The sequence below is a fragment of the Electrophorus electricus genome, chromosome 8 (genome assembly GCF_041902795.1).
Source record: "Electrophorus electricus isolate QZ-2024a chromosome 8, ASM4190279v1, whole genome shotgun sequence".
In the NCBI taxonomy this organism is placed as follows: Eukaryota; Metazoa; Chordata; class Actinopteri; order Gymnotiformes; family Gymnotidae; genus Electrophorus; species Electrophorus electricus.
The window spans coordinates 26,351,836-26,378,385 of NC_137504.1; the positions used below are offsets into that span (position 1 = coordinate 26,351,836).

The 26,550-nt window shown below is 44.0% G+C and overlaps 1 protein-coding gene across 4 annotated transcripts; it reads right to left on the minus strand.

Moving 5' to 3' along the window:
- Positions 1-6,279: 6,279 nt before the first annotated feature.
- Positions 6,280-26,285, minus strand: ass1 (argininosuccinate synthase 1). Of its 4 annotated transcripts, none has more exons than XM_027025863.3 (15): positions 26,132-26,285; positions 25,158-25,297; positions 23,535-23,603; positions 20,707-20,895; positions 20,291-20,347; positions 20,116-20,190; positions 19,558-19,628; positions 19,390-19,420; positions 15,528-15,618; positions 12,607-12,691; positions 11,975-12,039; positions 9,469-9,600; positions 8,330-8,486; positions 6,814-6,879; positions 6,280-6,696 (listed from the first exon to the last, which is right to left on the minus strand). In XM_027025863.3, exons 2-15 carry the CDS (start codon positions 25,257-25,259, stop codon positions 6,657-6,659), a joined length of 1,230 nt encoding a protein of 409 aa, XP_026881664.2. In that variant the 5' UTR covers positions 25,260-25,297; positions 26,132-26,285; the 3' UTR covers positions 6,280-6,656. The 4 variants fall into 4 exon arrangements, with proteins under 4 accessions (XP_026881664.2, XP_026881672.2, XP_026881682.2 ...); XM_027025871.3 differs by having other exon boundaries at positions 26,136-26,271; XM_027025881.3 differs by lacking the exon at positions 26,132-26,285 and adding an exon at positions 25,606-25,759.
- Positions 26,286-26,550: the final 265 nt, after the last annotated feature.

Consider the following 26,550-nt stretch of genomic DNA (forward strand, 5'->3'; position numbering starts at 1 on the left):
CAGTTATTTTTTATACAAAGCAAAGGGAAAAAGGCAAAAAAATAAAATAAATTTTCTCCTCAAGGTGTGAATAAGATATTGCTGTGAGCAGTTTGCTGTTGTGTGTGCAGTCAAAGAATGAATGGATTTGGAATTTGTCCTGTAGGGTACATGTGGAAACATTAAGTGTGAACATCTGGCAAAGTCTCAGGTATTGGTAGAGATGCAAGTTAAATGCGTTAAAATGGCAACAGACTTGAAGCCTGTTTATGCAAAACCTGGCCCTTGCCTGCTACATTTCATTCCGCCCTAATGTTTATTACATGGGATACAATTCTTCGGTATGTGACATATTAGAGTTAGAAGAATGGGGGTACTGCAATTACCTACACAGTACTGTGAGAGAAACAAAAAGTGTGTATGTGTGGAGGTGAGGTGGGTCTGACCCAGAAGGATGCACACATATCACTTTCCAATCAGCCCTGGGCATTCTGTCACCTCTAAAAAAGATGTGAAAAGGAAGGAACCGAGTGGTCCCAGCTAACGTGTCTCACTGACTCCCCCATCCAGTGCAAGTGAAGTTTGGGCTAGATTTTTCTAACATGTGGTTCAAAAAGGAATTTTTGACTGTGGCGCAGAAGTCATATCGTGACATCAAAGAGTCGGTCAGAACCAGGTTGGCTGGAATGCTTATCCAAAGCAGGACGTGCCAGGAAGGGAGAAGTGGAAGGAATAGTAGCCAAGTCTATCGGGATAACTGAATATCAGTAATTGTGGCCTTTCTGAAAGCAGTTAAACATCTGTACAGGGCTGATCAAGTGTCATACTCAAGCCCCCCACCCATTCAAATTCATGAATAATTTTTGTGTGAGTGTCTGCGTATCAGCAGATAATACTTTACACAAAGGGTGTGAGTTGAATTTGGAGTGTCTCAAGACTTCTGGGCTAGCTGCCAAACCACAAAAAAAGACAATTTGCTGCCCTTCAAAAAACGTGTGCCTTTCTGCTCCTGGTGGACAGGAGATATAATGAGAAAATACAAAAAGAGACCTTCCAAAGGCTAAATTTTTCTACCATAGCATGGCAAAAATTTATAATAATGCCCTAAAGCATCACACGTGATATCCAAGCTCAGAATCATAAGTGCAGATTGCACGTTATGCTCCTTTGTATTGATTCATATCAGCTGCATGAGGTATTCATGTAGATGGACGCCCATGTCACATGATATCAGATTAGATTTGAATTGTTAATAGTACATCCTGAGATGTGTTGGGCTGTGGCCTGCAAGCGAGGGTCATGTGGTTTTGTCCTACTTAAAAAATCTATAATTCTATGTTTAAAAAGAACAATATAAACCACAACGAACCACTGGATTAAACACAATACAGAAGAATTTTAACTCATCTAATACTTAGTGAGGCCCACATTTAATAAATTCAAACCAATCATGACTCTTCTGAAGAAAAGGGTCGTTAGTCCCTAAAGTATAAACATAATCTCAGAGATAGGTGTAAAGCAACCATGCATTATGGGCATTTGGTAATAACGCGCTCACTGGTCATTTGTAAATTAAATTCAGGTACGTGACCATAATTTTTCAATTTAGGCAGCGCTATATGTCTCATGTAAGTGAAGAAATTCTTCGGTGGTGTGAGTTGAAACCTTTTCCACTCGGAGACCCAACTCTCTAGACATGCCCCTGTTCCGGCCATCTCCCTATCCTCTCCTTTCTCGTCAGCTCTGCCTCCAACCCCCAACCACTTTGCTTTGAATCATCCGGGAGTCTGTATTTTCAGCGACTCAATTACGCAGGGACCCCGTGGCGAAAATTACGGATGGTTTTTCCACCGTTTCTCTCCTTCCGCTGGGGCGGCTTGACCCCTCCCTGCTGTCCAGCCCTCCCTCCCCTCCCCTTCCTCTCATTCTTTCTCTTTTCTCTCTCTCTCCATCTCTTTTTTTTCCTCTCTCCTTCTCTTTCTCCTCCTTCCAGTCATGTACTTACTCCCCACCTGTCTCATTCTTTTCTTTTCACAGCCCCACAAGTAGAAGTTATTGTGTTGCTATCGGCAACTGAAAGGAAATAATGGGTAAATGGACTTGTTTGTGCAATCCTCTCGCCATGCACTGAGAGGGAAAGAGGGGGAAGCAAAGGAAGAGAGGTAGAGACCGAGAGTGAGAGAGAATCTTTGAACCCATTTTCATTTTCGACTGTCTTTTTCTTGTCATTACTACAAACATCAGGGAGCTAACCTCTATAGCCGATGAGAGCCTTCCGTTCGAGTGGAGCTCAAATACCACTCACTGCAAGCATGTAAACATCATAGAGAGGAGAACTGCTGAATATTTACCCTTCCTGAGTGTAGGACTGAACCAGACTCAAAAACAAGCCGCAACAAAACTTCTGAGGCATACTTTCTTATTATGAAAATAGTTACTCTGAGCTTAATATTAGACTGTTGAAATCAGTAGAAACAATGGTTATAAATATATGATGCATTACAGAAACATAATTAGTTTTATATATATATATATATATATTTTATTTTTTATTTTTTTTACATTTATTTTTATATTTGACATTCTTGTGATCTGTGTAAGCAAACCATGGGCTGCTTGTGGACTCCCAGCCACAGGCCTCTGAAGCTTATGAGGTTTCACTTACTTGCCCTCTAGTGGCAGGTGCACTCATATCATCAAAGTCAGCCACATGCTAGCCACGTGGTGTTCACTGCATTCATCCAACCACACCGCTAACCGTAAATCTACTTTTCTGTAACCTTAAATGGCCTCAACCATCATCTTATCAGCTACATGCTATATGTAAAAACAGTCTTCAGGTAATGGTCCTATTAAACAAATCTATTAAAAACAAGAGACAGTGCTGAAATAGGACCCTTAATGGCCAGACAAGGTTTTGTAGGGACCGGATGAAAGTGCCCACCAGGGCATCACCTTTAACCCACCGAGTTCAAGGCCCAGACCCTGCCAGTTCTGACCACCTAACACAGAGAAAACAAATCGAACCGTGTAATGACGGGCCTGGCAAACAATCCCAGCAGACAGAGGAGCAGCCAACAGCGCGGCTGTGAAGAGCAAAATAAATCTATCAACTCAGATCAATATGCTACATTACTAGCACGCCTGGGGAGACAGACCATGATGCGTTTGTGTATGTGTGTGTGTGTGTGTGTGTGGTGGGGGGTATTCTGTTCAAACATGACACAGCTGGTTATACAAGCACATAATCTTTTCCAAGTCTTAAGAATGGTGAAACCCTTCAAAATCAGATGACACGCAGTTATATTCAGGCAATCGTCCCCTCTCTCTTTCACGCACGCACACACACACACCCTCACAGCCTGCTGATAATGTGTGTGAGGGTTTGTGTTTGTATGCCCATCCTCAGGTAAAAACAGTGCCATGTTAGGACGTCTTTTGGAACTTCACATTTACAAAACTTAAACGAACAGATTACTCATCTATTAGCCTCAGCAAATGCCTACAGTGAATAAGCTTGAAAAGCTTGGCTAAGTTAATCCACTTGCTTTGATAAAAAGCCATTGATTGAGCATGCACCTCCACGGGGGCACAGTGTGAAAGCACATTGACAGGTGAAGCTCGCGGTGCAAAGACTTGTAACCCGAGATGAGGAGGACTCTGAGCAGACCTTACGCAGGCAAAATATTTCTATTTTTCCATCAATATTTTATCACTCGCTCGCCGGAAACATACACACTAAGGATTTGACCGTAATGGCCCACCCATCTGTTTATAGATCTGAGGGAGGAGTGGATGCAGGGGTGCAGACGATGCCCTTTGACAGCAACAGATGCTCAGAGAGGAGCGAACACAGGATCTCAGTGTAGTGCACGGTATCAAGGACGTGCTTTTATAAGAGAGATGGGTGATTGTCTAAAGACTATGTAAATGGCCTGGAAAATGGGAAATGGTCTATAAAGTGCGGGAGGTGCTTGATGTGGCAGATGCAATTTGCACTGATCAGTTTCTGCTATCTGTGAGGCTACAGTTCACTGTCCCCTAAAACGAGGACAGAGCTGTAATTGAAACTAAGGAACAGTTTAATGGACTTATGCTATTGCAGAAGAGCAGTTGCTTAGACATATTATATCACCTCAAATTTGCTTCGATAAAGCATCAGTCTGTGGGGTGTGTTCCGTCTCGCTGTAAATCCAGTAGACAGAACAAAGACCACATGGAGATCATGACATCATTTTCAAACCCATTAGTGCATGGTGCAGATCTTTAGGGCTTGTTAACACTCTTCTTTACTCAGATGTTGCACACTCCTCCACAGTCATAATCACAACACAGATTTACTCAAGCGGATGCATCCGCTAAATGTAACCGTTATCAAATATTTATCATCTTCAACTGAAAAACAATTCATGGTTTCAAACTCAGCTAATTACAAAAAGACTGATAATTCAGATATAATCTCCCCATAGCTCCTCTATGAGAGACTGCTGTCACCTCGTAGCTGGGGGACTCCTATGCTGGAGGCAGGTCTTGGGTTACTCTAATTGGTGGTAATTGACCTGTTGCAGCCATTGTGTCTGTACATGTGATGTCTGGAGCTCATAACAAAGGCAAAAAACCCCAGAGCAATGGCAGGCGAGTCCCTGTCAAAAGTGTTCACTTTTATATATGTAAAGACATCACCAGGAAAGCTTAAAGTTACAATTCAAATACATGCCCTGATATTAATCTGTAAATACGAACACAACTCTGTTCCATCGTCAGCACCCTCATTGTGTCCTCTGGTTGCTTTAAACAGAGACTGGCTGAAAGGGAATGTGATTCTTTTATAGCAGAGGTTCCCACTCATTTCCTCTTTTTCAGATCCCCACGTACTGTGGCCAGGTAACGAGTTCAGCTGCTCTTCCAGTACCTGGGTCAGGTAATGCTGAATGAGAGAATAAAAACAGGACTGTCTGAATTTCATATTTTGAAAAACATTCTTAATCATAGAAAGCATGAGTGGATAAACAGAAACTGTTAAAGAAAACTAAACTAAAAAAGCAATAGCAATATGCCAAAAATGAGACCACGTGTCAGATGCATTCAACACAGCACTAGTCTGGGTATGCTAGTATCACGCCTTTGATTTCTGACAGACGTAACTGCAGAGCATGACGGGCACTGATGAGACCCACTGGTTTCACATACATGAATGAAGCTGCAGAACAATAGGATCCTTTGTGTCCTATACAGGCCTTGAAAGAGCCAGACGAGGGCTCCATTAGTGCTCACTTCGTGTCCACTTGGACTTTCATGTCTCCCCATTGTGTCATTGGCTCCTGAGGGGAGTGGTTAATGAGAGATAATTGGCATAAGGTCAAGGATGATTAATTTCATTGGTCAGGTCTCACCTCTGTCATACCTGACCCGACAGGTGACGCTGTCTGAGTCCCCTTTGAACACTGGGAGATGTCCAGAGACAGAGTGATTTCCCCCTGCCAACTGCTGTTGTATGGAATGACTTCCTGCCAGTGACAGTCAATCACTTTGATGTCCTGCTAGAGCAACAAGACTTCCTTTCCATTACGGACTTCAAACAAGGTAAAAAAAAAAAAAAAAGTTGTCGTGCTTTCACAACCCATTTCAGATATGCTGCTGAGATATACTGCTTGTGCTGTTTTCTGACTGCAGTCAGCACAATCATGGTAGGAGCCTGATATTTTGAGTTATGTTGCGATTACTTGTTCGGATTTGTAAGTTGGTGTCTGAAACAAACTCACCACTGCAGTAATGGCTATTCTTTTTAGCTCCCCCACCCACAGTGATAACTAAATCAACTCTCTTTAGGTTCAGACTCATCTGTAAACCCAGCTCCTATCTGAGCTGTATCTCTGAGACGGTTGGCACGTGCATACATCCTGTGTACGTGGTGAGAATCTAGCATACATAACCCGTTTCATCTGTTATGGAGCTCTGCAGAGTGGTGGGTGAGCTCTCCAGCAGTGGATTTGGGCACTTCTGCCTCAGCATCAGCAGTGAAAACCATTTACAAGATGTGCTGCTCTCCCTTTGGAATCATAAGAACACTGAAACGCTGTACCAAGCACAGCCGTGAAAGCTTGGTTAGCTTTTATTAACGGACAACGAACGGTCTTCATGTGACTTGTCTTGTGTACTATAATTTTGGCCATCTCTTCCTACAGTACACTGCAGTTAGTCATCTGGAGCTTTTAATAGTGTGTCTGTCTAATGATCATCTAGTTTACTGTTGACTCTAGGCCTAGAGGTCTTGGAGTTGTGTACATATCACAGACAGCCTTGTTTTGCTTGCAAGTACATCTTTATAAGCTCTGCTCTTTGACACAGGAATGCTCAAGACATTACAAAGCACACATACTATTAAAGACAAATCTCTCTGACAAACTCTTGGGAAGTTTTTACAATCAGAAATAGGACATATTTTGGATTTAAAGAAGGCATCAGTCTCACAGGGATCCATACTGCATGACAAGGTTAGTAATGTTGTCTAATAACCTTTAAACGGGAGCAACAGTAAAACTAAACCTATATAGCAGAATTAATTAATTAATCAATTCATTAATTAATAAGGCCTAACATCTCTGACCAAAACACAAGCGCAAGTGTAGTCCACGGAGCGAGACTGGGTCTTCGTTACTTCAGGAGTGGTGTGAGCTTCACTGATTCAAACCCTGCAATCGGTGATGTTCCCTGAGCCTGAGAAACCAGAGCAATCGGAACAGAGAAAGAAATCAGACAGCAAATCAGACGCTCCCTTTGCAACGGGGCAGACGTAACCTGTAAGAGAGGACGAAGTTGAAGCGTAGGATGCACCTGACTGCGTTGATCCTGATGAAGCCTGAAGCATCACAGGGGTTGTACTCGCCCTGCACGTCCATGCTGGGAGAGAGGGGGGACAGAGATGCGTTACACCAGTTTGGCACAAAGCCCTTTTCCCTCAAAAGGAAGCGCAGACCACAGTTAAAGCCCTAGAAGGCACGGCTGAGTGAAATGGTTGACGGACCCTTTCCTTTCCAGCATGCTGTTTGTAGAGGCGCTTACACAAGTCTGGGAGTTGAGAGAGCAGCCACAGGGTTCTGCGTGTGCAGGACATCAAGGGTCAAAGGAGCAGTGTCTGCAGGAGAAGCGACTACTCAGCTGACTGGTTTTTCTTGCAATTTTCTCCTCAGGTACTTTGTGGAGGTCCAGGCCTACAAGACCCCACAGCATGCAGCAGTGGTTCATGATTTTTCACCATTCAGGTCTTGAGTCACTTCTCTTCTCTGCGGCCTCCATTGTGCAATGACGATGTTCAGACTACTTCCCGGTGCTGGGGTGTGTGTGTGTGGGGGGGGCATTACTATGTTCAGCACACTCCTAACAAGTAACCCAACAATAATGTAACCATTTTGAAATAAGCAGGGGAAGGCAAGCACACATGCACAATTGCTGAATGTAACAAACTGTCAGACCTCTTACTCTGTTGTGTGTGCACACGCATGTATGTCCTAGTGTGTCTTTGTATGTACAGCTGTCTATACAAGTGTCTCTGTAATCGGCAGACCGCCACATTGTGACTTTTCTTCTGGATCAATATGGTGTATGGGGAACACCACTGTGCTAATGACACTCTTTACCGATTCCTGTTGAGTCACCACAGGGGATGTGTGTGAGAGCGAGAGCGCGCGAGAGAGAGCGCGCACATCTTTCCCAGAAATAGGAACGAGAACAATTCTCTCTTCTTTCATGGGGCGTTTTTTCACATTCACTTCTTTATGAACGTCTCATTCAGACACAAAGGACCATCCGCCGAGAGAGCGGCGCAACCCAACACCGGCCCGGCTGCAGGGCCCTGGAGCTGAGCCGGCTAGCGCCCACTGGGGACGACCTTTCAGCCACCCGTCTCCACGCTTAATCGGCATGAAACTGGCTGCTCCCCCACCCCAACAACGCACACCTCTCCCACCGCCACCAGGGCCATTAGCAGAAGATGCAGGCATATGGGGACTTTGCTTTGGTCAGAACTGAGCTTGGCCTGAGGGCACACAGGGGTCAGCACACTGAATGCGCTCACTGTTCCACCAGTACGACACAGAAGGAAGGAGAGAAGAGCGTTAGAAAGAGAGCAACAGAGTGGGGGAGAAAAAAAACTTCAATATGAAATGTTGTTTCATCTCCTAAACGGCTCTGTCTACCTAATTTTTATTTATTTTTTGGACTCAGTACAGATGGTGAGAGCTGGGCAGGGCACAAAAAAAACAAACAAAAACAAAAAAACCCAGCTTGAGCAGATCAGAACATGAGACGTCCATCAAAGCACCCACCCCACCCACCCTCCCCTGACTGTTACCTGACGAGCTCCTCGTTGTACAGGGACTTGGGGGATTCTCTGCCCAGGATGTTGACATTCCCTTTGAACACAGATAGCTGAACTTTCCCCTCCACATTCTCCTGAGACTTGGCTATACAGTGGCGCACATATTCACACTCTGGACTGTACCAAAAACCTGGCAACAAGAGGGGTGAAAACAGCCATTAGTCTAAACAGGAAAGATGTGTTACAGATTTTATAAAACAGCAGGTCTTAAGTACAAATCACCCTCGCCTAAGTGTTTAACGCAGTAATTACAATACTGATACAACACAGACTATTGCACTGCTGTTTCTCTGACTGTAGGATCATTGGTGGCTGTATAATAATGTGTTAGTGGAGGATCCTTCTCAACACAGCTGTGACACTGACATGCATGTATCAGGCACTGTGTTGCTAGAAAGTTTCTACCGGTGAAGGGTTCAAAAGATGGCTAACAAACCCCACACACAGACACACACACTTCCTGTTCCCAACAATCCCCCTTGCTCAGCTGCCTGCAAGTGTGTCCGTCGAGGCTCGCGCGCGCAGGTGTGTGAGCAGCGTGCTGTGGCTGTATGATCCGCACACTGGATCTGGCCGCTACCATTTCCCCAATGTAGTGCTCTAATGAGTTTAATCAGCAGAGACCCCCCCTCCCCCTCCGTTCACACCTTTGTAAGGTGCCCTTACCCCCTTCCCTAGACCTCACCCGTGTGGGTTTAATTGCAGGGGGGCTGATCTGTAATCAGCCACTAATGGGGCCAAATCCTATTATGAGAGGGAAGAGCCAGACCAGAGAGCTACCTGCTGCTACCTGCCACAGAGAGGAGATCACACCTGAGCCAGAAAAAGGGGGAGGAAGGGAGACTGTGTGTGTGTGTGTGTGGGTTGGGGATTAAGCACAGGTTTAAATGCTGTGTTCACACTAGGTTTTTAATCAGCACACAACATCAGTCATACTGTGTTTACCTGGCCAAGCGCAAACCGGAGAAAGACTTAGCTTGCGTTGAAACGATCATGTAATGTGATCAATAATAAGCGAATCAAAAACAAAAACACCCCCTCAAAACACTTTCATATTTCTGTCCCGCAGGCCACTACAGTGTGATTGTAGTGCGAGTGTAATCGCCCCATACCGTTGTATAGGAGCTCGGAGAACTTAATGCCCAGGCCTTGTTTGATCCTGCGCACCTCCCGGTCCATGGTGAAAGCCTCAATGTCCAGGTGAGCATGGTGGAGAATAGTGCCTCCCGGGGTCTCGTAGATACCTGACAGGAGACAGACAAAATACGGCATGAGTTAATTCATCCAAATCAGCCACACCACAGCATTTACCTCAAAGGAAGGAAACGAGATGCATCATGAACAGAAACGGAAGATGTGACGAATGTAAATATCTGTCAAATCAGCTTGTGAAAGCAATAAAGACACACGCTGTGTGCGGAGGAGTGCCGCCAGGTACGGAGGAGACTCAGTGTGGGTTCAGGTCCATGCAGGAACATCAGCGTGACAGGGTCCAGTGACCAACTTGCTGTCCGTCAACTGCTTCGGACACACTGATGAGCTAAAATTACAGGGTAACGGCCCTTTTCTGCCAAGATGTGCCCTGGTCCCTCCTACTCCGCAATTTATATGCCGCGTGTGTGTGTGTGTGAGAGTGAGTGTCACTCAATATGTCCACACAGATTGCGATTGTCATTTTGATTGAAGGCAGTAGATAACTGCACAACTGTACTCCAGGGAAGCACTCATTCAAGCACTAATGCTCACATTCTAGCTGGACAGAACCAGTCAGAATTCCACTGCGCTCAATTCCACCCAAGAGCACCCTGCAGCAGCAGCGCAAACCAATCAGATGAGAAGGAAACAACTGTTTTCGTAAGAACCTTTTTATTCTATAGACAAAGAGAGGCCTTTTTTGAACCTTGGAATCTCGGCAGAGGCTCAGCGCTAAATGACTGCTGTGCTTCGTGCCCAAACAGGACTTAAGAGAAGCTGATCTCTTAAAAGCTGAGGGGTGGCGGCCCTCGTGGGTTTAAGGGGGGATGCAGGCAGAGAGCTAAGAGGAGCATCTGATAACTCTCCCTGCATTAAGCTCCCAAAAGGAACAGCTAGGACAGATTATCCACACAAAAGCCCACTGATTTGCAAGCATTATTCTTTTAAACAGTTGTGTGTGTGTGCGCACGCGCACACACACGTTCATGCAAGTTACTGAGGGTGGGGGGCAGCACACAAGAGAGAGGGCAAGAAAAAGAGAAAGCAAAAAGTGCGTTGTGTGCGCGTGCGCGTAGCTGAGGGGATGGAAGATTAAACTTGCCATATGAAAGGCAATTTGGCATTCTTAGTGTTATCTGAGCAGAGATGCCTTACTCCTAGGCAGTGTGGAATTAAGCGCAGGCTTTAACACTTCAAAAGGCCTAGCTGCAAACACACACATCCCCACACCCCTCTAACACAGCCATCAGATTACACCTAAGGCATGATTGGGTCCAGAAACAGTAAACATTAAGGGCAACTGTTTTAAAAATAAAATAAAAGTGTGACATTTTTTCCCCCACACACACACACAATCTCGAGATTCAACAGTATATTTGTAAAAGTTTGTGCCCGTCAGAAAACATTCAAGGTGAATGCAAGGCAAAACGTTTTTGTTTGCACAAATTCACCAACAGATACAATAACGGTTTGTGATACTGCCATTATCTGGACTAACTGGTTGTGACTGGTAGACTTTTACGCATTTTAAATACACGTAGCTTGAACAGAAGAGAAACATGATTTCTCAGGCCATGAAAAAAATCCAGGACTTTCCACAACTTTATGATTTGCACCAAAAAACCCCCTCAAAGAACATGTTTACTGGACATGTCTCAGGGTTCTCACCACACGACAGCTCATAGATGCCCAAGTCCCAGACGTGGAATTACTCGTAGTCTCCAGTCAGAGCGAGAGTGACGGAGGCAGCTTGTGTGACACAGATCAGAATCGAGCGTAGTCCTGACTAGACGTTCACGTCTCCGCCCGTCTCAACTGACAGGGACAGCCGTGCTGAGGGCGGCAGACGGCTGCAGCAGGCTCTGCTAATGGCTGGAGGACTGCCCACACGGCTACCACACCTGTTTGCTACCATACTGACGACAACTGTCAACCGAGTCTCATTTCCAATTCCGCACTCCAATAAGCCACTGCCCACTGTACCCACCTTATCAAAAGAACCATCACATACAATCTCTCACTTCATTTCATTCTTTCTGGGACTGTGTTATAAACACATGCTGTCACAGCGTCTTCTGCTACAAATTCTATATATATTTATAATAGACACACACACACACACACAGACAGACAGTTACCTGCTCCCAAATGCTGTCTGAGCTTTTGGGTGAATGACAGACAAAAACACAAAACAAAGAATAAATAAATAAAAACTCCTGGATTTTTAAATTTCTTCCTGTCACTTGGCTGTAAAAGGAAAGTTCTGGGGGGTGAGGAGTCACTCAGCCAGCGAGCACAAGACGCAGGACATTAGTGTGACTGGAGTGAATGAGCTCCATCACAGCACCACAGAGAAGTACTCCGATCCACACGATCCCGGAAAGCACAAGGTCTGAGGGAAATGGGGCCCGGGCAGATGAGTACCTCTGGACTTCATTCCAATGAAGCGGTTTTCCACAATGTCGATCCGGCCAACTCCATGCTTTCCTCTGGGGGGGGACGACACACACACACACACACACACACACGACAATTATTAACTCTCACTCACACACAAACAATTAATTTCTGGCTACCATTTTAAAGGCTTGTTTTGATACATCGAGGAATCATGTGTTATGTGCTCCCTAGCTGCATCTACAGGCTTCTGCTTGTGTCAATTCCATGTCCTCAGTTAACTGATTGCTAGAAACATGTCTTGTTCCCTGCCGTTCCATGTTTCCAGTGTCCTCTTTTATGAACGCCCCATAAAAATAACATGTAATCTGGAGATTTTGTGAATTCATATATAGCACATATATCCATTCATCTTATACTCATAGGTCTTTGCATAAACAGCATTTATGAGTGTTTACATTATAAAAGCCTACTGCTTACACCTGCCCTTTGGTCAAAACCAGGTCACTCATGAGAGAGTTCACTAAAGGCTGACAGTGAACACAGGGTGTATAATTACAACTTATAATTAACGTAAAATGTGTTGGAGCCTATTAACTAGTAGAGTCACTGCTCATCACCTACAGAGACACCAGTATTCTAGTGCTGCCGTAACTTACCCCACTTCATTCAGGTATAAGAAGATCTCCAGAGGCGTGTCCTTGGTTGTGCCATCAGTCACATGGGACACCTTGATTGGCTTACCTGTCAAAGTGAAAATTTGCGTGTATAAAAAAAAACAAACAACCTAGAAGACATGTCCAATAGCATGTTACAGTTATGCTAGCTGATCATATAATTTGGATCTAAGAATGCCAATGAAGTGTCACATTCTTTTAATGTTTTTTTTTTAAAACTGATCATCACTAACAAATGATTGCACCTCTATAGTGTATGTGATGGATCACACCTCAGCACATGTGGGCCAACCCAACGCATGCAGTGTAACAACCCTCAGGAATTAGTGTCCACCAAGAAAGTCTGGAAGCATTTATGTTCAATTACAGTTTACGAAGAGCAGGCAATTTGTCTTGACAATTAAACGCGCACCTAAACTAAACGTAGGGCTAAAGAGGATGAGAGTGCAGGTTTTGAGAGCAGAGGTGGTGCTAGTAGGATTACCTCAGTGGATCCTGAAGCAAAGCACTGATAAATTCAATAGCTTTACTACTTTGAAGGCTGTGAAATTGTGAACAGGCCCTTTCGTAATTAAATTACACACCCCAGCTATTGAGCCAACAACCCTTTACGAGAGAGAGAGCGAGAGAGAGAGTGAGTGTGTGAGCGAGCAGGCGTGAACAAGAATGAGTGTGAAAGAATGTAAGAAGAGAGTGGAAAAAAAAGTTATAATAAAGTAATAAAATAATCACACACCCAAAAAAAACCCCCAAAAAGCAGCCCCCCCCCCCCAAAACATAAGGAATGAATGACATCCCTGCCCTGATAGGTCCAACCAATGAGAGTGCAGCTGCTTGTCCTTTCCTGCTCTGGGATACAGAGAAAAGCCAAGCACTCCTGACCTGTGCCAGCTCTCACGCCAACGGTGCTTGAACTCCTATAAATAAATCACCGTCAGAGGGCTACTTGTTCCTAGCGTGAAATAAGCAGTTTGGAGGCCAAAGGTAGAAGAGCTGTGAGGCTCAAGGGTTGGGGCGTTAGTGAGGGACGAAGGAAAGGGTACAGGGCTCTTTTGAAGAGGAAAACAGAAGAGGGGACAAAAAAGTGCTGATAGGGGTTGAAAACTAACCCCCTCCCACCTCCCCATGCATCTGGGTGCCTCATTAGCATTTAGCATGCTTACAGTTGCCAATCACGTTCGAATGGAGCATTTCAGGTTGCCCTTTCTCGCCCGTGGGTGTAAAAGCCCTGTTAGAATGACACGATATAAAAAGGGCTTGACAAAATATTTTCAGACAAGGGCTTTTGTCGGGTGCCCCATTCCCATCTCCCGGTCGGTGGAGCAGGCTCGCTGGGGCACGGGGCACCCCCAAAGAGCAGGTCTCGCCTGCCTGACAAAGCCTGCCATCCCCCAAAGAGTTAATAATTAGATTAAAAGTTCAAATAAATTAAACCACGGCGTGAACGCGGGAGCCTCTCGGAAGACATTGACCCCCCCCACCCGCGCCTGCACCCAGCCCTGCGTTCTCAACATGGAGCGCATTCATCAGCTTCTTTCCCTCCTCTTCTCCTGCCTCTCAGAAGAACAGCAGCGAGAGACGAACAATGGCACAGAAGACACAGTTGTAGGAAAAATTAAAGGGCTTTACATTCTTCCTCTCGTTCTCTGCCCAGTTTTCAGAGCACAGGAGAGGACACGGAAAAAGAAGGGCGGGGCAGGGCATAAAATGACCAGTGTGGAAAACAGCGCAGAGAAAGTAAAAAGGAATAAGAGAAGAAAAACATGCTTTAAAAAATGTCCTACCCCCCACCCCCTCTTTTTTTTTTCCTTTCTTTTTTTTTTTTTAATTACAGGACTAAGTAGGGTGAAGCAAATTTTTGGGGGCATCAGTAAACCAACATTTCTCATGGACACTAAATGGAGGTGGCTGAAATACCTATGAATACTAATTGCACTTCAGAAAGGATCATAGACCGGCTTAAAGAACACAATAACATCACTGTCTGATCGAATCACATTACCAGTTCACAGGAATCCTGTTTAGTAAAACTGCACTGGGTAGGGGGGTGCATTTACTTAGAAGCCCAAGTGCTTCTAATGTCTAAGGGACTGTTTATTTTAAAGATTATTTTCTTCTTCAGTCTCAATAGGGAAAAGCCCCCCCCCACCAAAAAAAACCAAAACAAAACAAAAAAAACCCCCACAAAACAAAAACAAACAAAAAAAACCATAGCCTAGAGACTCCTAAATGGTATACTTATAGCCATGTGTCACTTCAGGGGGTTGTTCTAATGTAACCAGTCAAGAAAAGGTGATCAGAACCTGTGGTGCGTTTCCAAAAAATGCAGCAACATGCTTGGCGTGAAATTTCAGAGGGAGTGTTTTTGTTTAAATGCAATGAAGCTCCGAGAAACTGCTGCTGACACAAGTATCATCTTGTCATCTTGAACATGCCTAATAAGGGCCTTCTAACTGAAGTGTATAATTAACTAATAAACCATTAGCCTTGTGCATGCATGTCGTTTTTCATTGTGATCAACTATTTGAAGTCTATGGACACACCTATCCAACAGTCAAACACAGGCAAACCTGCTGTGAGCAGCCTGTATGTTGTCGTTGGAAGGGCCCTGGAAGCCCCGTGACAAACCACGGCAACATTTGAACATTTGACTGTTCCTTCTGAACATTCTAAAACCAGCTGCGAAGATGAGCTGTCCAGGTTTGTTGGGTCGGTGTGTTTGGTGTTTTTGAGCCAGTGTTTACCAGTGTTGGTGTTGTGTGGTGTTTAGGCTAGGAGCCTTCAGTACAGGGTTCTTCATAAAGCAACCATATCAAAACACAACAGTGGGACCACTTCCCATCTCTCTCACACACACACACACACATACACGACAGAACACACTCATACAGCCCCGTACCTACCACTTTTAAACTCCATCTCCAGCATGTCTGGTGTGTTAGGAGATTGTTCAGGGTTCTTGGTCATTAGGTACAGGTCAGATGGAGCATGGCTCTGCAGAGAATGAAAGAACAGTCATAGAAAACATTCGCTAGAACGAGGACATTGTGACATTGGTGTTCCATTTTCCTCAGTGCTACACTGCAGCACTGTGGTGATGGTGGGGGCATGTGAACCAGCCTCAGACATACAAAAGGTATAGATATATACTTATAGATATATATTCTCACAGATGTTTCCTGTTGACAGTCTCCTTCCCGCCTACTTTTTTGAAGAAATGTTTTCAGAAGAGTGCCACAAAAGAAGGGAAATCAGAGCGTGGAGGCTCTCTCATGAATGGGGTGAGGTGTGTGTGTGTGTGTGTGTGTGGGGGGGGGTGCTTGTGTCAGGCGATGGCACCCCCTGCCAATTACCCGACATTACATCGCCACGGCAGACACGATGTGTCGGGAGCTGAAGCAAATTGCAGGGGAACTATGCAAAATAACTACTGGGTGCATTTAAATGGAAACCTTTACCAGACAAACATCATCACTCCATAACTAATCTCGCTCAGTCGACGACGTGTCCAAACGAGCGGCGCACTCTATACCTTTAACTAAACGGCAGAGCTGACCGCCCAGTGGCGCCTCCGTTATTTTCCACATCACCGCTCTCTGCCACAAGCTAAAACAATAAGTGCTGAGAGGAAGGCCATTCGAAGCAAATGTTTCCAGCACGAAACCAGGCACCGAGAATTTCTGACTAAATGAAGTATTTATTCAGAAATTCTCAGTGCCTGGTTTCGTGCTGGAAAAATTTGCATGCAAAGCATGTGGGAAGTGTCACCCTTCCGACACACTTTGGATGGTTAAAATGAGCTCAAGTTCAACTCACGAATTCTAAGTATACATTTGTAAAGGAGAAAGGCAGCCACTCCCAGACTGGAACCCAGCTGATCCAGGTAGCAACATGAGCTCTGACCTCCAGAGCAAAGCGCCAGTTCTTTGGTACGGCATCCAGAACATGTTTACCTTCCTCAGTAACTCCCTTCTTCCTTCAGGAGGTGAAGGTCTCCATCATAACTGTTATTATATTTGCAGTAGTCAATTTAATTAATGTTGCGGTTTAAACATGTCAACGTAGGGGACACCAACTATAAAGTTAATGGCACAACAGGTAAATCTGGACAGCTTTTGACAGTCTCTCAACCTTCTGTAATACTCAAGAGACTTCATAAGAACCAATAACCCCAGACAAAGTCTTTTCACAGCTGAATGGGGCCAACCAGCAGCAAGCCAGCCCTACGGCCAAACTTCAACACAGAGCTCAGCACACAATACCACCAGGTCCAGAGGGAGAAAGGAGGGGAGAGAAGGCCAGACACAGATAGCGTATGACCAGATCAATGAATTTCAATTCCAGCACCCTGCAGGTGGAGCAGGCCCTGCTGCATGCTGCTGAAGGTGGGGATGTGGATAGAGGGGGTGGGTGGGGCATTGGTGGCAAATGGCCCGTGAACTGCAGCGCCTCGTCTCTGCAGCGCGGCTCTTTATCGGGGGCCCTGCCCGTATTGTTGTCCTCTGGGGGCGGCTGAAAGCTCTGCCGTGAAAAAGCAACGTCGCATGAACTCTGAGCCAGTAAATTTCTCACTTTCCACATGTTAGCTGCCTCATTGCCTTTCAATCAAAGCCCCGAGGTGAAAGTGAGGGAGAGAGAGGTGGAGAGTGAACAACGGGAAAAAAAAAGAAAAGAAATGGGAGCGGAGGGGCAGGACCAGGCGAGGATGGAGGGACAGCAGTGAGAGGCAGAGCGTCCACATCAGAGCACTGGACTGGAAGTGACGTTTAAATTGACTATTGCTCTCTATCTGGTGCATGTTGCTGGTAAATTGAAGGGGGGGGGGGGGGTGATCAGGGGATGGCTTGCATTTTAACCAGAAATGTTTGGGGAGCAACATGGTGCGTGAGCGCACACACACGTTTGTGTATGTTTTTCACACCCATGGGTGCCACAGTAGTGTAAATCAACTTGTGATTAAATATAACCCAATTTCTGGGAAAGCACTAAATATTCAATTTGTTTAATACAACAAAAACAAAAACAAACCAGCCACCCGAAAGACAAAGCAAAACAAAAAAAAAATCCTTGTAAGTAAAATAAAATGTTGACTGGCAGCATTAGAATGACTTGGTTAAAAGTGAAAAGTCAGATATCTTCTGCAAGATCACATGTGCGTAACTTGATGATCCCCTAGAAAATCAACAAACACTCCATGTAAAGGAACAGTGTTCATTACATGTCATTTAGACATTATTCATTTTACATTACACTGCCTCCTTCACCATCGAACATTTTTGCATTTTCTGATTCAGGTAGCTAAAAAAGTTAATGCACACCTCACACTAATACACCATTATATAACACCACCCAGCAAACAGACCCTACAGGGGTGGAGGAGTTCATGAAAAAGTATGTACCCTATGAAAACCAACCAACCAGTCCCACCATCTTAATTCAAACCAGATAGTGAATTATGCTAATAGTTGTGTAACTGTACTGGGTCTGACCTGGCCACACGATTGCCCGCCTGACTCAGTCAGCATTTAACTAAGGAGAAACAAGCAAGAACTAAGAGCGATTCTTGTATGGCTTCCAAAAATGACCACACAGTGTTCCCTCTGGACAAAGTCTTGCCTGCTGCACGTCGGAAGATGTTCATTTCCTCTCAGCGACACTTCAGAGCAACAAGTCACGCCAAAGGTCTCTTTGTATTTACAAAACAACATCATCTCCCTTTCATGTGTGTCCTCTGGTCATTCTAAGCTAGACTAGGGGTTAAAGGACAGGGGATAAGTCTTTAACTGGTCAGAGGTGCTATTTTAATGACTTCTAATTTGGCTGCAGGACATATCTAGGGTTGAATTGGAGTGGGGGTGGGGGGGGATGGTGTTACTGCCTGTGTCAAACATACACTGAAATGTAATAACTAATTTTATTACTAAGCAAATAACAGACCTTTCATCCAGTTGCTCTGATAAACACAAAGGGGCAAGGTCTAAGTGTCACGCGGTAATATCAAAGCGCCCGATGAGCACCCCACGTAGGGACTGAAGGTCTGCTGCCCTGGTGACCAAGGTCCCTCTGCACACGCCGTCGCTTGGCCAGGCCGCACCAGCGCCAAACCTCACACGCACTCTCCGCACTTCTCCCCTCACACTCACTTTTTCCACCACTTTCTTCACTCACCTTTCTCCCTCACTCACTCATTCATTCTCTGCCTCTGAAATATTCACTCACTCAACTCTTTCCCTCGCTCCCCACGTCTCTGTGACGGAGATCTTTGTACTGTTAACGGTGACATCTCAGTGTCACGGTAGCACCCTGAAAGGGTTCCCCTCCCACGTCGAGGCCCGAGGGGCCAGGAGGCCCAGCTGGCCTGCACATTCCCATGAAATCAGGAATTAGCCAGGGCCGCTGGGAGGACAGGTCACTGTCTGTCCCAGGCCCATCCAAGGGCCAACGGCGAGTGGCAGAAAGGACCAACACAAAGGCCAGCGAGAGAGGAGAGAGAGGAGGTGCTGGAAGTGTGGGGAGAGGTGAGCGGGGTACACGAGGACGCCTGCACTCTGAGCGAGCGCTCCGCTTGAACACGGCAGCTTGGGATGGGGTGTAAACCAGCCAAGGCAATAGAACACTAATATTGCATCACTTCCATCAGTCTCACACACACACAAAACAAATTAATTGTAGAATTATATAATGATTAAAACAAAACATATGCCATTCAAAATTGATCAAATTTAAATGTTTTTTGAGAGCTTGGTGATAGAGAAGGTCTCTTACTTTGGGATTTTCCAGTATTCCAGACTCGTAACTGTGGGGGGAAAAATAGAGAGTCCAGCTTTTCTCTAGTCCCTTTGTAATTCAGTGTCATCTTCCAATACAGTTAAAATTAAGGTGCAGAGCCTCCAAACTCAGGTGTGTTTCCAGTTTTCGGGTGCAAGATCTCACCTGATATGCATGAGGTTGGCGTCCATGCTCCAGGGGGCTTTTGGGGTGACAGGAACAGGAATACCATGTTTCTGAAACCAGATGCAGAATCCATCAATAACATCAGGTTTTCTTCTGCTGTAAATTATTTTAAAATACTGAAAACACTATAATAAATAAATGAAAATCAGCAGTGTGCTAAGAGTATCTGAGCACAACGCTGAAATGGCTATAAAGAATGTCCAAGCGCCCCCTAGTGGACAAAGCATGTAACTTCTAGCAATATGGAAAAATGGCACTGTCCCATCAGAGGTGTGGGAGATATTTCAGCATAAAATTCAGTTGAACCCTGGGGTTGGGGGTCTTTTAAAGATAAATAAAATGGCAAACTCTAGGCTGTAATAATTAGTGGCAGTTATTTAGTAGGTCTTGGGCCAAGTCAGTCAGCATAGTTAAACATCAACACTTGATTAAAACAAAAGCAAAACAACACCCCCCACAAAATATGGCCACTAACATCTACCTATATCTGGACAGAATGCACAAGTCTGCCAGGAACGCTGTTTACAGATATGATACCTCTGCATATTCCATGAGGTCCTTTCTGCCTTTGAAACGGTTGTAAAATTCCGGGATCCTCCACGGAGCAATGATCTGATGAGAGAAACACAAACAAAGCAACTGTAAGAAGTGAAGAAGCAAGAGTAGAGAGTGCATGGACCACATAAGCAACGAGGAAGCTTCCAGTGCTTACCTTTACATCTGGGTATAGCGCATAGCAGGTCAGCTCAAATCGAATTTGGTCATTGCCCTAAAATGGAAATAAATGAATAGATTAAAACAAAAAACAAACAAACAAACAAACAAACAAACCCCACAACCACCCGCACCAGGACTAGGCTGAATTAACGGGCTCTTAGTCTTTAATGGAGTGATATATCTCCATCTAGTGGCCAAAAATAAGCAACACCAACTCATGCGACAGTCATACTTCTTCAGTGAATACTAGGACTTGGACACAGACAGACACACACACACAGACAGACAGACCTTAACTGCCATCCCCATTTCACTCCCAAGAATGGCTAGCTCCAGGTGCACAGGTCTGGACACCTGTACATGAACTGTAGATTCTGGTAGGGAACAGGTACACTGCGCGCAGACACTCACCTTCCCCGTGGCCCCATGAGACACGAACTGGGCGCACTCCTTTTGGGCGATCTGAACCTGGCGCCGGGCGATGCAGGGCCGAGCAATGGAGGTGCCCAGCAGGTAACGGTCCTCATAAATGGCGCTGGCCTGCACTGAGGGCCAGATGAACTCCTCCACAAACTCCGCTCGCAGGTCTTCTATGAACACCTGCCGCCCAGCACCACACCCAACAAAAATCTCAATTTACAAGAAATCCAAGAGTATTAAATATTTAGGTAATCTGACATGTGGGTCAATTCTAAGATTCTAGTCACTCGGAGGGTAAACACATTCAAGCAAGTTCAAATGCAGCTCAGTGTGGTTTATGCAGTAAGAGTTAGGACTGAAAAGTTTCCTCGAGAAACTCAATTACTAAAAAACATCAATGCAAACGCCATGGTACCTCGCGCAAATTATGTGCAAACAGTACATTAAGATAAAAATATTCAGTAGATGAATACAAGGCCTGCTAACAACAAAAATGTGTGAGCATACCAACAACATTTTGGTGAGGTGATACAGTACTACTCCTACCGCAGAAGAGGATAACATGAAGCCAAAAGTGACTTTTCTGAAGTATTTTTGCACATTTTCCTCCATCATTAACAAGCAGTGGAGAAGCTATGAATAAGCTCCCAAAATCTAGCATCTTCATAGAAGTAAGATTGATAAACTACAGACTAAAAAGCAGACATCCGAGTCGAGTCACTACCATCCTGCTTTTTGGTACGACTGCAGACAGTAGAGGTCCACACAGCAGGGTGCTCATACATGACTCGGGAGGTTAAACAGTTCTGCTGCTGCTAGTTTATGGAAGGAGAGCCTGCAAAGTGGCTAGTGCGCTACCTATGTGAAATTATTGAATTGTACCGAAGCAATTTCTCAGCTTGTTTATTCGCAGACATTGAATTTTACATTTTTTGATCTATGATCCAAGTATGTATAGTTGTGTTCAAAATAATAGCAATCCAACATGACTAACCAGATCAATCACTGTTTTTGGTAGAAATTACATTACTACATATCAAATAACTTACCAGTTGGTGTAGTAGGGTAATAGAAAACCATCAGACCCAACATTCATGATATGCAAGCTCCAATGCTTTAAAATGCAAGGCAGAACCAAAGAAACGTGGAAGAAAACCGAAGACTACCATTCGAATGGATCGAAGAATAGCCACAATGGCAAAGACTCGGCCAATGATCAGCTCCAGGGTGATCAAAGACGGTTTGAAGTTACCTGCGAGTAGTGTGACAATTAAAAGATGCCTGTGTGAAGCTAATCTATCGGCAAGAAGCCCCCCACAAAATCCCACTGCGTAAAAAAGACATGCTGAAGAGGATACAATTTGCCAAACACCACATGGACTGGCCTAAAGAGAAATGGAGAAACATTTTGTGGACTGATGAAGATTGTTCTTTTTGGATCCAAGGGCCACAGACAGTTTGTCAGACGACCCCCAAACACTGAATTCAAGCCACAGTACACTCTGAAGACAGTGAAGCATGGTGGTGCAGGCATCATGATATGGGGATGTTTCTCTTACTATGGTGTCGGGCATATATTTATCGCATACCAGGGATCATGGATCAGTTTGCATATATCAAAATATTTGAAGAGGTCATGATGCCTTACGCTGAAGAGGAAATGCTCCTGAAATGGGTGTTTCAACAAGACAATGACCCCAAACACACCAGTAAGCGATCAGCATCTTGGGTCCAGACCAACAAAATTAAAAGTTATGGAGTGGCCAGCCAAATCCCCAGACCTTAAACTGATAGAAACCTTGTGGGGGGACATCAAAAATGCTGTTTCTGAGGCAAAACCAAGAAATATAGAGGAATTGTGGAAAGTTGTCAAATCATCCTGGGCTGGAATACCTGTTCACAGGTGCCAGAAGTTGGTCGACTCCATGCAACACATGTGAAGCAGTTCTCAGAAACAGTGGTTATACAACTAAATATTAGTTTAGTGATTCACAGCAATGCTAAATCCTAAAGACTTATACAGTTTATACAGTAGCTATTTGAGTTTGTGAAGAAAAATGCAGACATTGTATACAGTAAATATGAGTTTGTGAAGAAAAATGCAGACACTGCTATTTTTTGGAACAGCCCAATATTCATTTTCCTTCATTTTCTGTAAAGTAATTAAAAAATTGATACATTTTTCTTCATGTAATGATTACAATATGAAGCGTTCCCAATGCAGGGAAATAAAAACTATAAGGATTCTGAGCTTTACTCACGTTTTTAAACACACTGCTATTATTTTGAACACAACTGTATAGTGTTAGGAAATCATCTTTTCTACACTAGGGAAATAAACTGCTGTGTTCTGAGAAATCTAGATAACCAACAAGAGTTTTCAAAAACTTTTTCACACAAATGTTGAGGCCCACTTAGTGCACTGTAAAGTAATAAATGGTAAATTAACTCGTTTTACCTGGTTTATGTTTTTCATGTGGTGTAAACTAAGTTATTTTATGTTCGCCATTCTGATTAATCATTAAGCTTCTCCAAACCTTCTTTGACAATGTTTAACGACTCCATTCAAAACCAGATATTCCACCCACAGGAGCAGAAAAGGTCATGTGAAAAATAGCAATATATATTTTTAAATAATTTAAAATTCATTATTTTTATTTACTTATTTTTGCACTTCAGAAAACATTTTATTTAACCACTTATTCTCTTTTGCATTTCTTATCCAATAACTCGATTTATTGATAGACTACTCAATTGCTAGTATAAACCATTACTGCAGCCCTGTTAAGAGCGTTTACAGTATTCAGGGACTGAATCACCTTTTTGGCTCCCAGCCTCTCTGCTTTCTTCCGAGCAGCATCAAAGTCTTCATCTTGTCCAATATTGGCCTACAGAGAAAAATACCAAAAAATAAGAATAAGAATAAAAATAAATAAAGGGGAAAAAGGCAACGTGGCAATCAGCCCAGAGACAACAGGTTTATTTATTTATTTGTTACATTTATATGGAGCCTTCCTTGTACCCATGGTCAATTCACAAGTGACGGGAGGAGGAAAACAAGGAGGTTTGAAGGTGAAGTTTGACACTGGTGGAGTTTTGCCAATCAGCACTTGTGCCAAATAAAGCAAAGGCACGTCAAACGACATTGTTCGTTTTACTGTTATGAACTTATGCAAAGGAAAAGAGGAAAAAAACCCCACCACACCATAATGTTTAATTGTTTGAGCTTTATTTAACTAAAACAAACAAACAAACAAAAAACACCACTAGTTCACACTCACTCTTTTGCTCGCTCTCCATATCTGTGACAGATCTTTGTACTGTTAACGGCAACATCTCAGTGTCACGGTATCACCCTGAAACGGGTCCCCTACCACGTCGAGGCCCGAGGCACCAGGAGGCCCAGCACATTCCCATGAAATCAGGAATTAGCAGGACCGCTGGAAGGACAGGTCACTGCCTCTCCCAGGCCCATCCAAGGGCCAACAGCGAGTGGCAGAAAGGACCAACACAGAGAGTGTGGTTTTGGAAGTGTGAGAGGTGAGTGAGGTTCGTGAGGACACCTGCACACTGAGGGAGCGCACTCACAAAAGAACACTAGTTCACTAAAACCTAACACTAACTGCCAATATCTTGGTGAAATTCAGAGTGAGGAATCTTCTGTGATATTTCGATTGTTGTTTTGGTTTTCCTTTGATTCAGCAGAACATTCAAAGGGAAGTAGTATTTATTGCTTTCAGCAAAAAAAATAAATAAATCCACCTAACTGGCATGTGCTGTTTTAAACTGAAAATGCCATTTTAAAAAATCCCTTTAAAAGCCTCACAGACATGTTTATGCCCAACACCAGCAGGAAGGCAAGCTAAAGAAGATATAAATGTATAAACTCTTATAAATGTGGCCTGTTCTACAGGCTCAAAACTAAAAAGGTACCATTGTGCTCCCTTCCCTGCCATGAGTCTTATGATGCTTTTGTTCTTAGGAAGTTGCTTTTCTAGCGCAGTCAGGCCACAAGTTATTTTGAGTAAACTGGCATAAAGCCGGAATTTGGAAAGGAAAACACTGCGAGCACTGACAGAGACCATGCATTATTCTCTGTGCTGCCAGCTGTGCGATTCTAAAAGACAAAAAACACATTACAGATGGCTCCAAAACCTCTCAATTCCCGTCTTATTATTCAAACAGAATACAGTGAGAGGAAAGTCATTCACGCATGATTCATCATTGTCAGTGTGCCAGTAAAATAACTTGCAGTGCAATAAACTCAAACTCTCAAATAATGTTCAAAGTACATTTATCGAATTTCTGGGACCATCAGGCAGGGCTGTCAAACTAAGCACTCAAAAGTATTGACTTCTCTACTAGGGACTCACTTATTACATAGCTTAGTAGCTGACCAACAGCTAAAAATGTACAAATAAAATGCGCAGTTAAACACTCACCAAATACGCGATGACATCGTAGCCTTGTTCCTTGAGCCACACCAAGATGCAAGATGTGTCCAGCCCACCGCTGTACGCCAGAACAACTGTGCCTTTGGACATTTTTCACCTTTAATCGCTTTCCTCAAAGCTACAATGACCTGAGGTAAACAGAATGCACATTTACATCGAGAGGACCGTGATTAAGACGGGACCTTCAAGAGTGGTAGGTAAGAATTAAAAACAAAACTACTCCTCAGCGCTAAAACACTCACGAATTATTTGCTCACCTAACGCACAAGCAAATATACAACGTGTTTCAAAGATGAATCTTATTGCATTTCCGCAGTGATTCAGCAATATGAGACTACTCAGGCTTTCGTCAGCCTAACAGGACACAGACCGCCAAACGCCACATCACTACAAACGCGACTAGCCAACACAAAAAAAGCTTGTTAATGTAACTTACTTTGCGTTGCTTGTGTATTGACTAGAAGATTTTAAGTTAAGGATACACTAATGCGGAATACCGCCTGTACTGTCAACATCTTTTCCCTTCCTCAAAGGACTGTAATTTATTAACGTTTCTCGACTGACGTGTTAGACATTTGGGAATAACCGTTACCTAGCCAACACACTTCTTTCCGCGGGCTGCTAATTTAAGCCATACAATTGACTGAAAAAATTACTAACCAGTTATAACCAGTTGCGATATGTTTAAGCATCGTAACGTAGGTCTAAATTTAATTAAAATGGACGGAAAGTAAAAATATGAAACCACGCGTGGTTAGAGGCGCCATGCTAGTTAGGCAAGTTAGCTAGAGGAACCTAAAGGAGCATGTGAGGCTTAGCAACAAGCTGCCCTAGCTAGATGGCTACGTCTAAAACAGATAGCGCAATATCATCTACGAACAACCAGTGCTGCAATCACGGCAAGAACTACAACAACAACAAAAATAAATAAATAAATCATTTTTAGAGAATTCGGCACTCACCGACCTGCAGAGGAGTGCAACCTACTTTCCCTCGAGTTCGTGTCCCGGGAACCAATCACGTGACATAGCCTCGTGACATTTCCTTTAAAATGATTAACTAGAATCTAATTTCCATTAAGAAATAAACATGCTCGGCAACCTGTTGACTCTCCGCCAACAATAATTAAGGCAAATCTGAGGGCAAAAAGGGGTATTAACAATGTGGAACCAATAAAGTGCCAGTGAGCGTACATCCTCCTGACTACCAGCGGTTCAATTTTGTCCTTTCTAGCATACATATTTAGACTTAAATAATATAATATAATTACTGCGCTAACTCCTTTTGTTCTTTAAAGAGGACATTTAGAACTTTTAAATGATAGCAGTGTTATGGGGTGGGGCTTTGGCAAGTTCTTCTTTTAAAAAAATGGCCTCCATCA

Coding starts and splice junctions, on each gene's coding strand:
- ass1 (XM_027025863.3), bottom strand. CDS start 25,259: ATGTCCAAAGGCACAGTTGTTCTGGCGTACAGCGGTGGGCTGGACACA. Junction 19,629..20,115: donor ACCTCATGGAATATGCAGAG/GTATCATATCTG, acceptor ATCTGGTTTCAG/AAACATGGTATTCCTGTTCC. Junction 6,880..8,329: donor TACAACGAGGAGCTCGTCAG/GTAACAGTCAGG, acceptor CCTCTCTCCCAG/CATGGACGTGCAGGGCGAGT.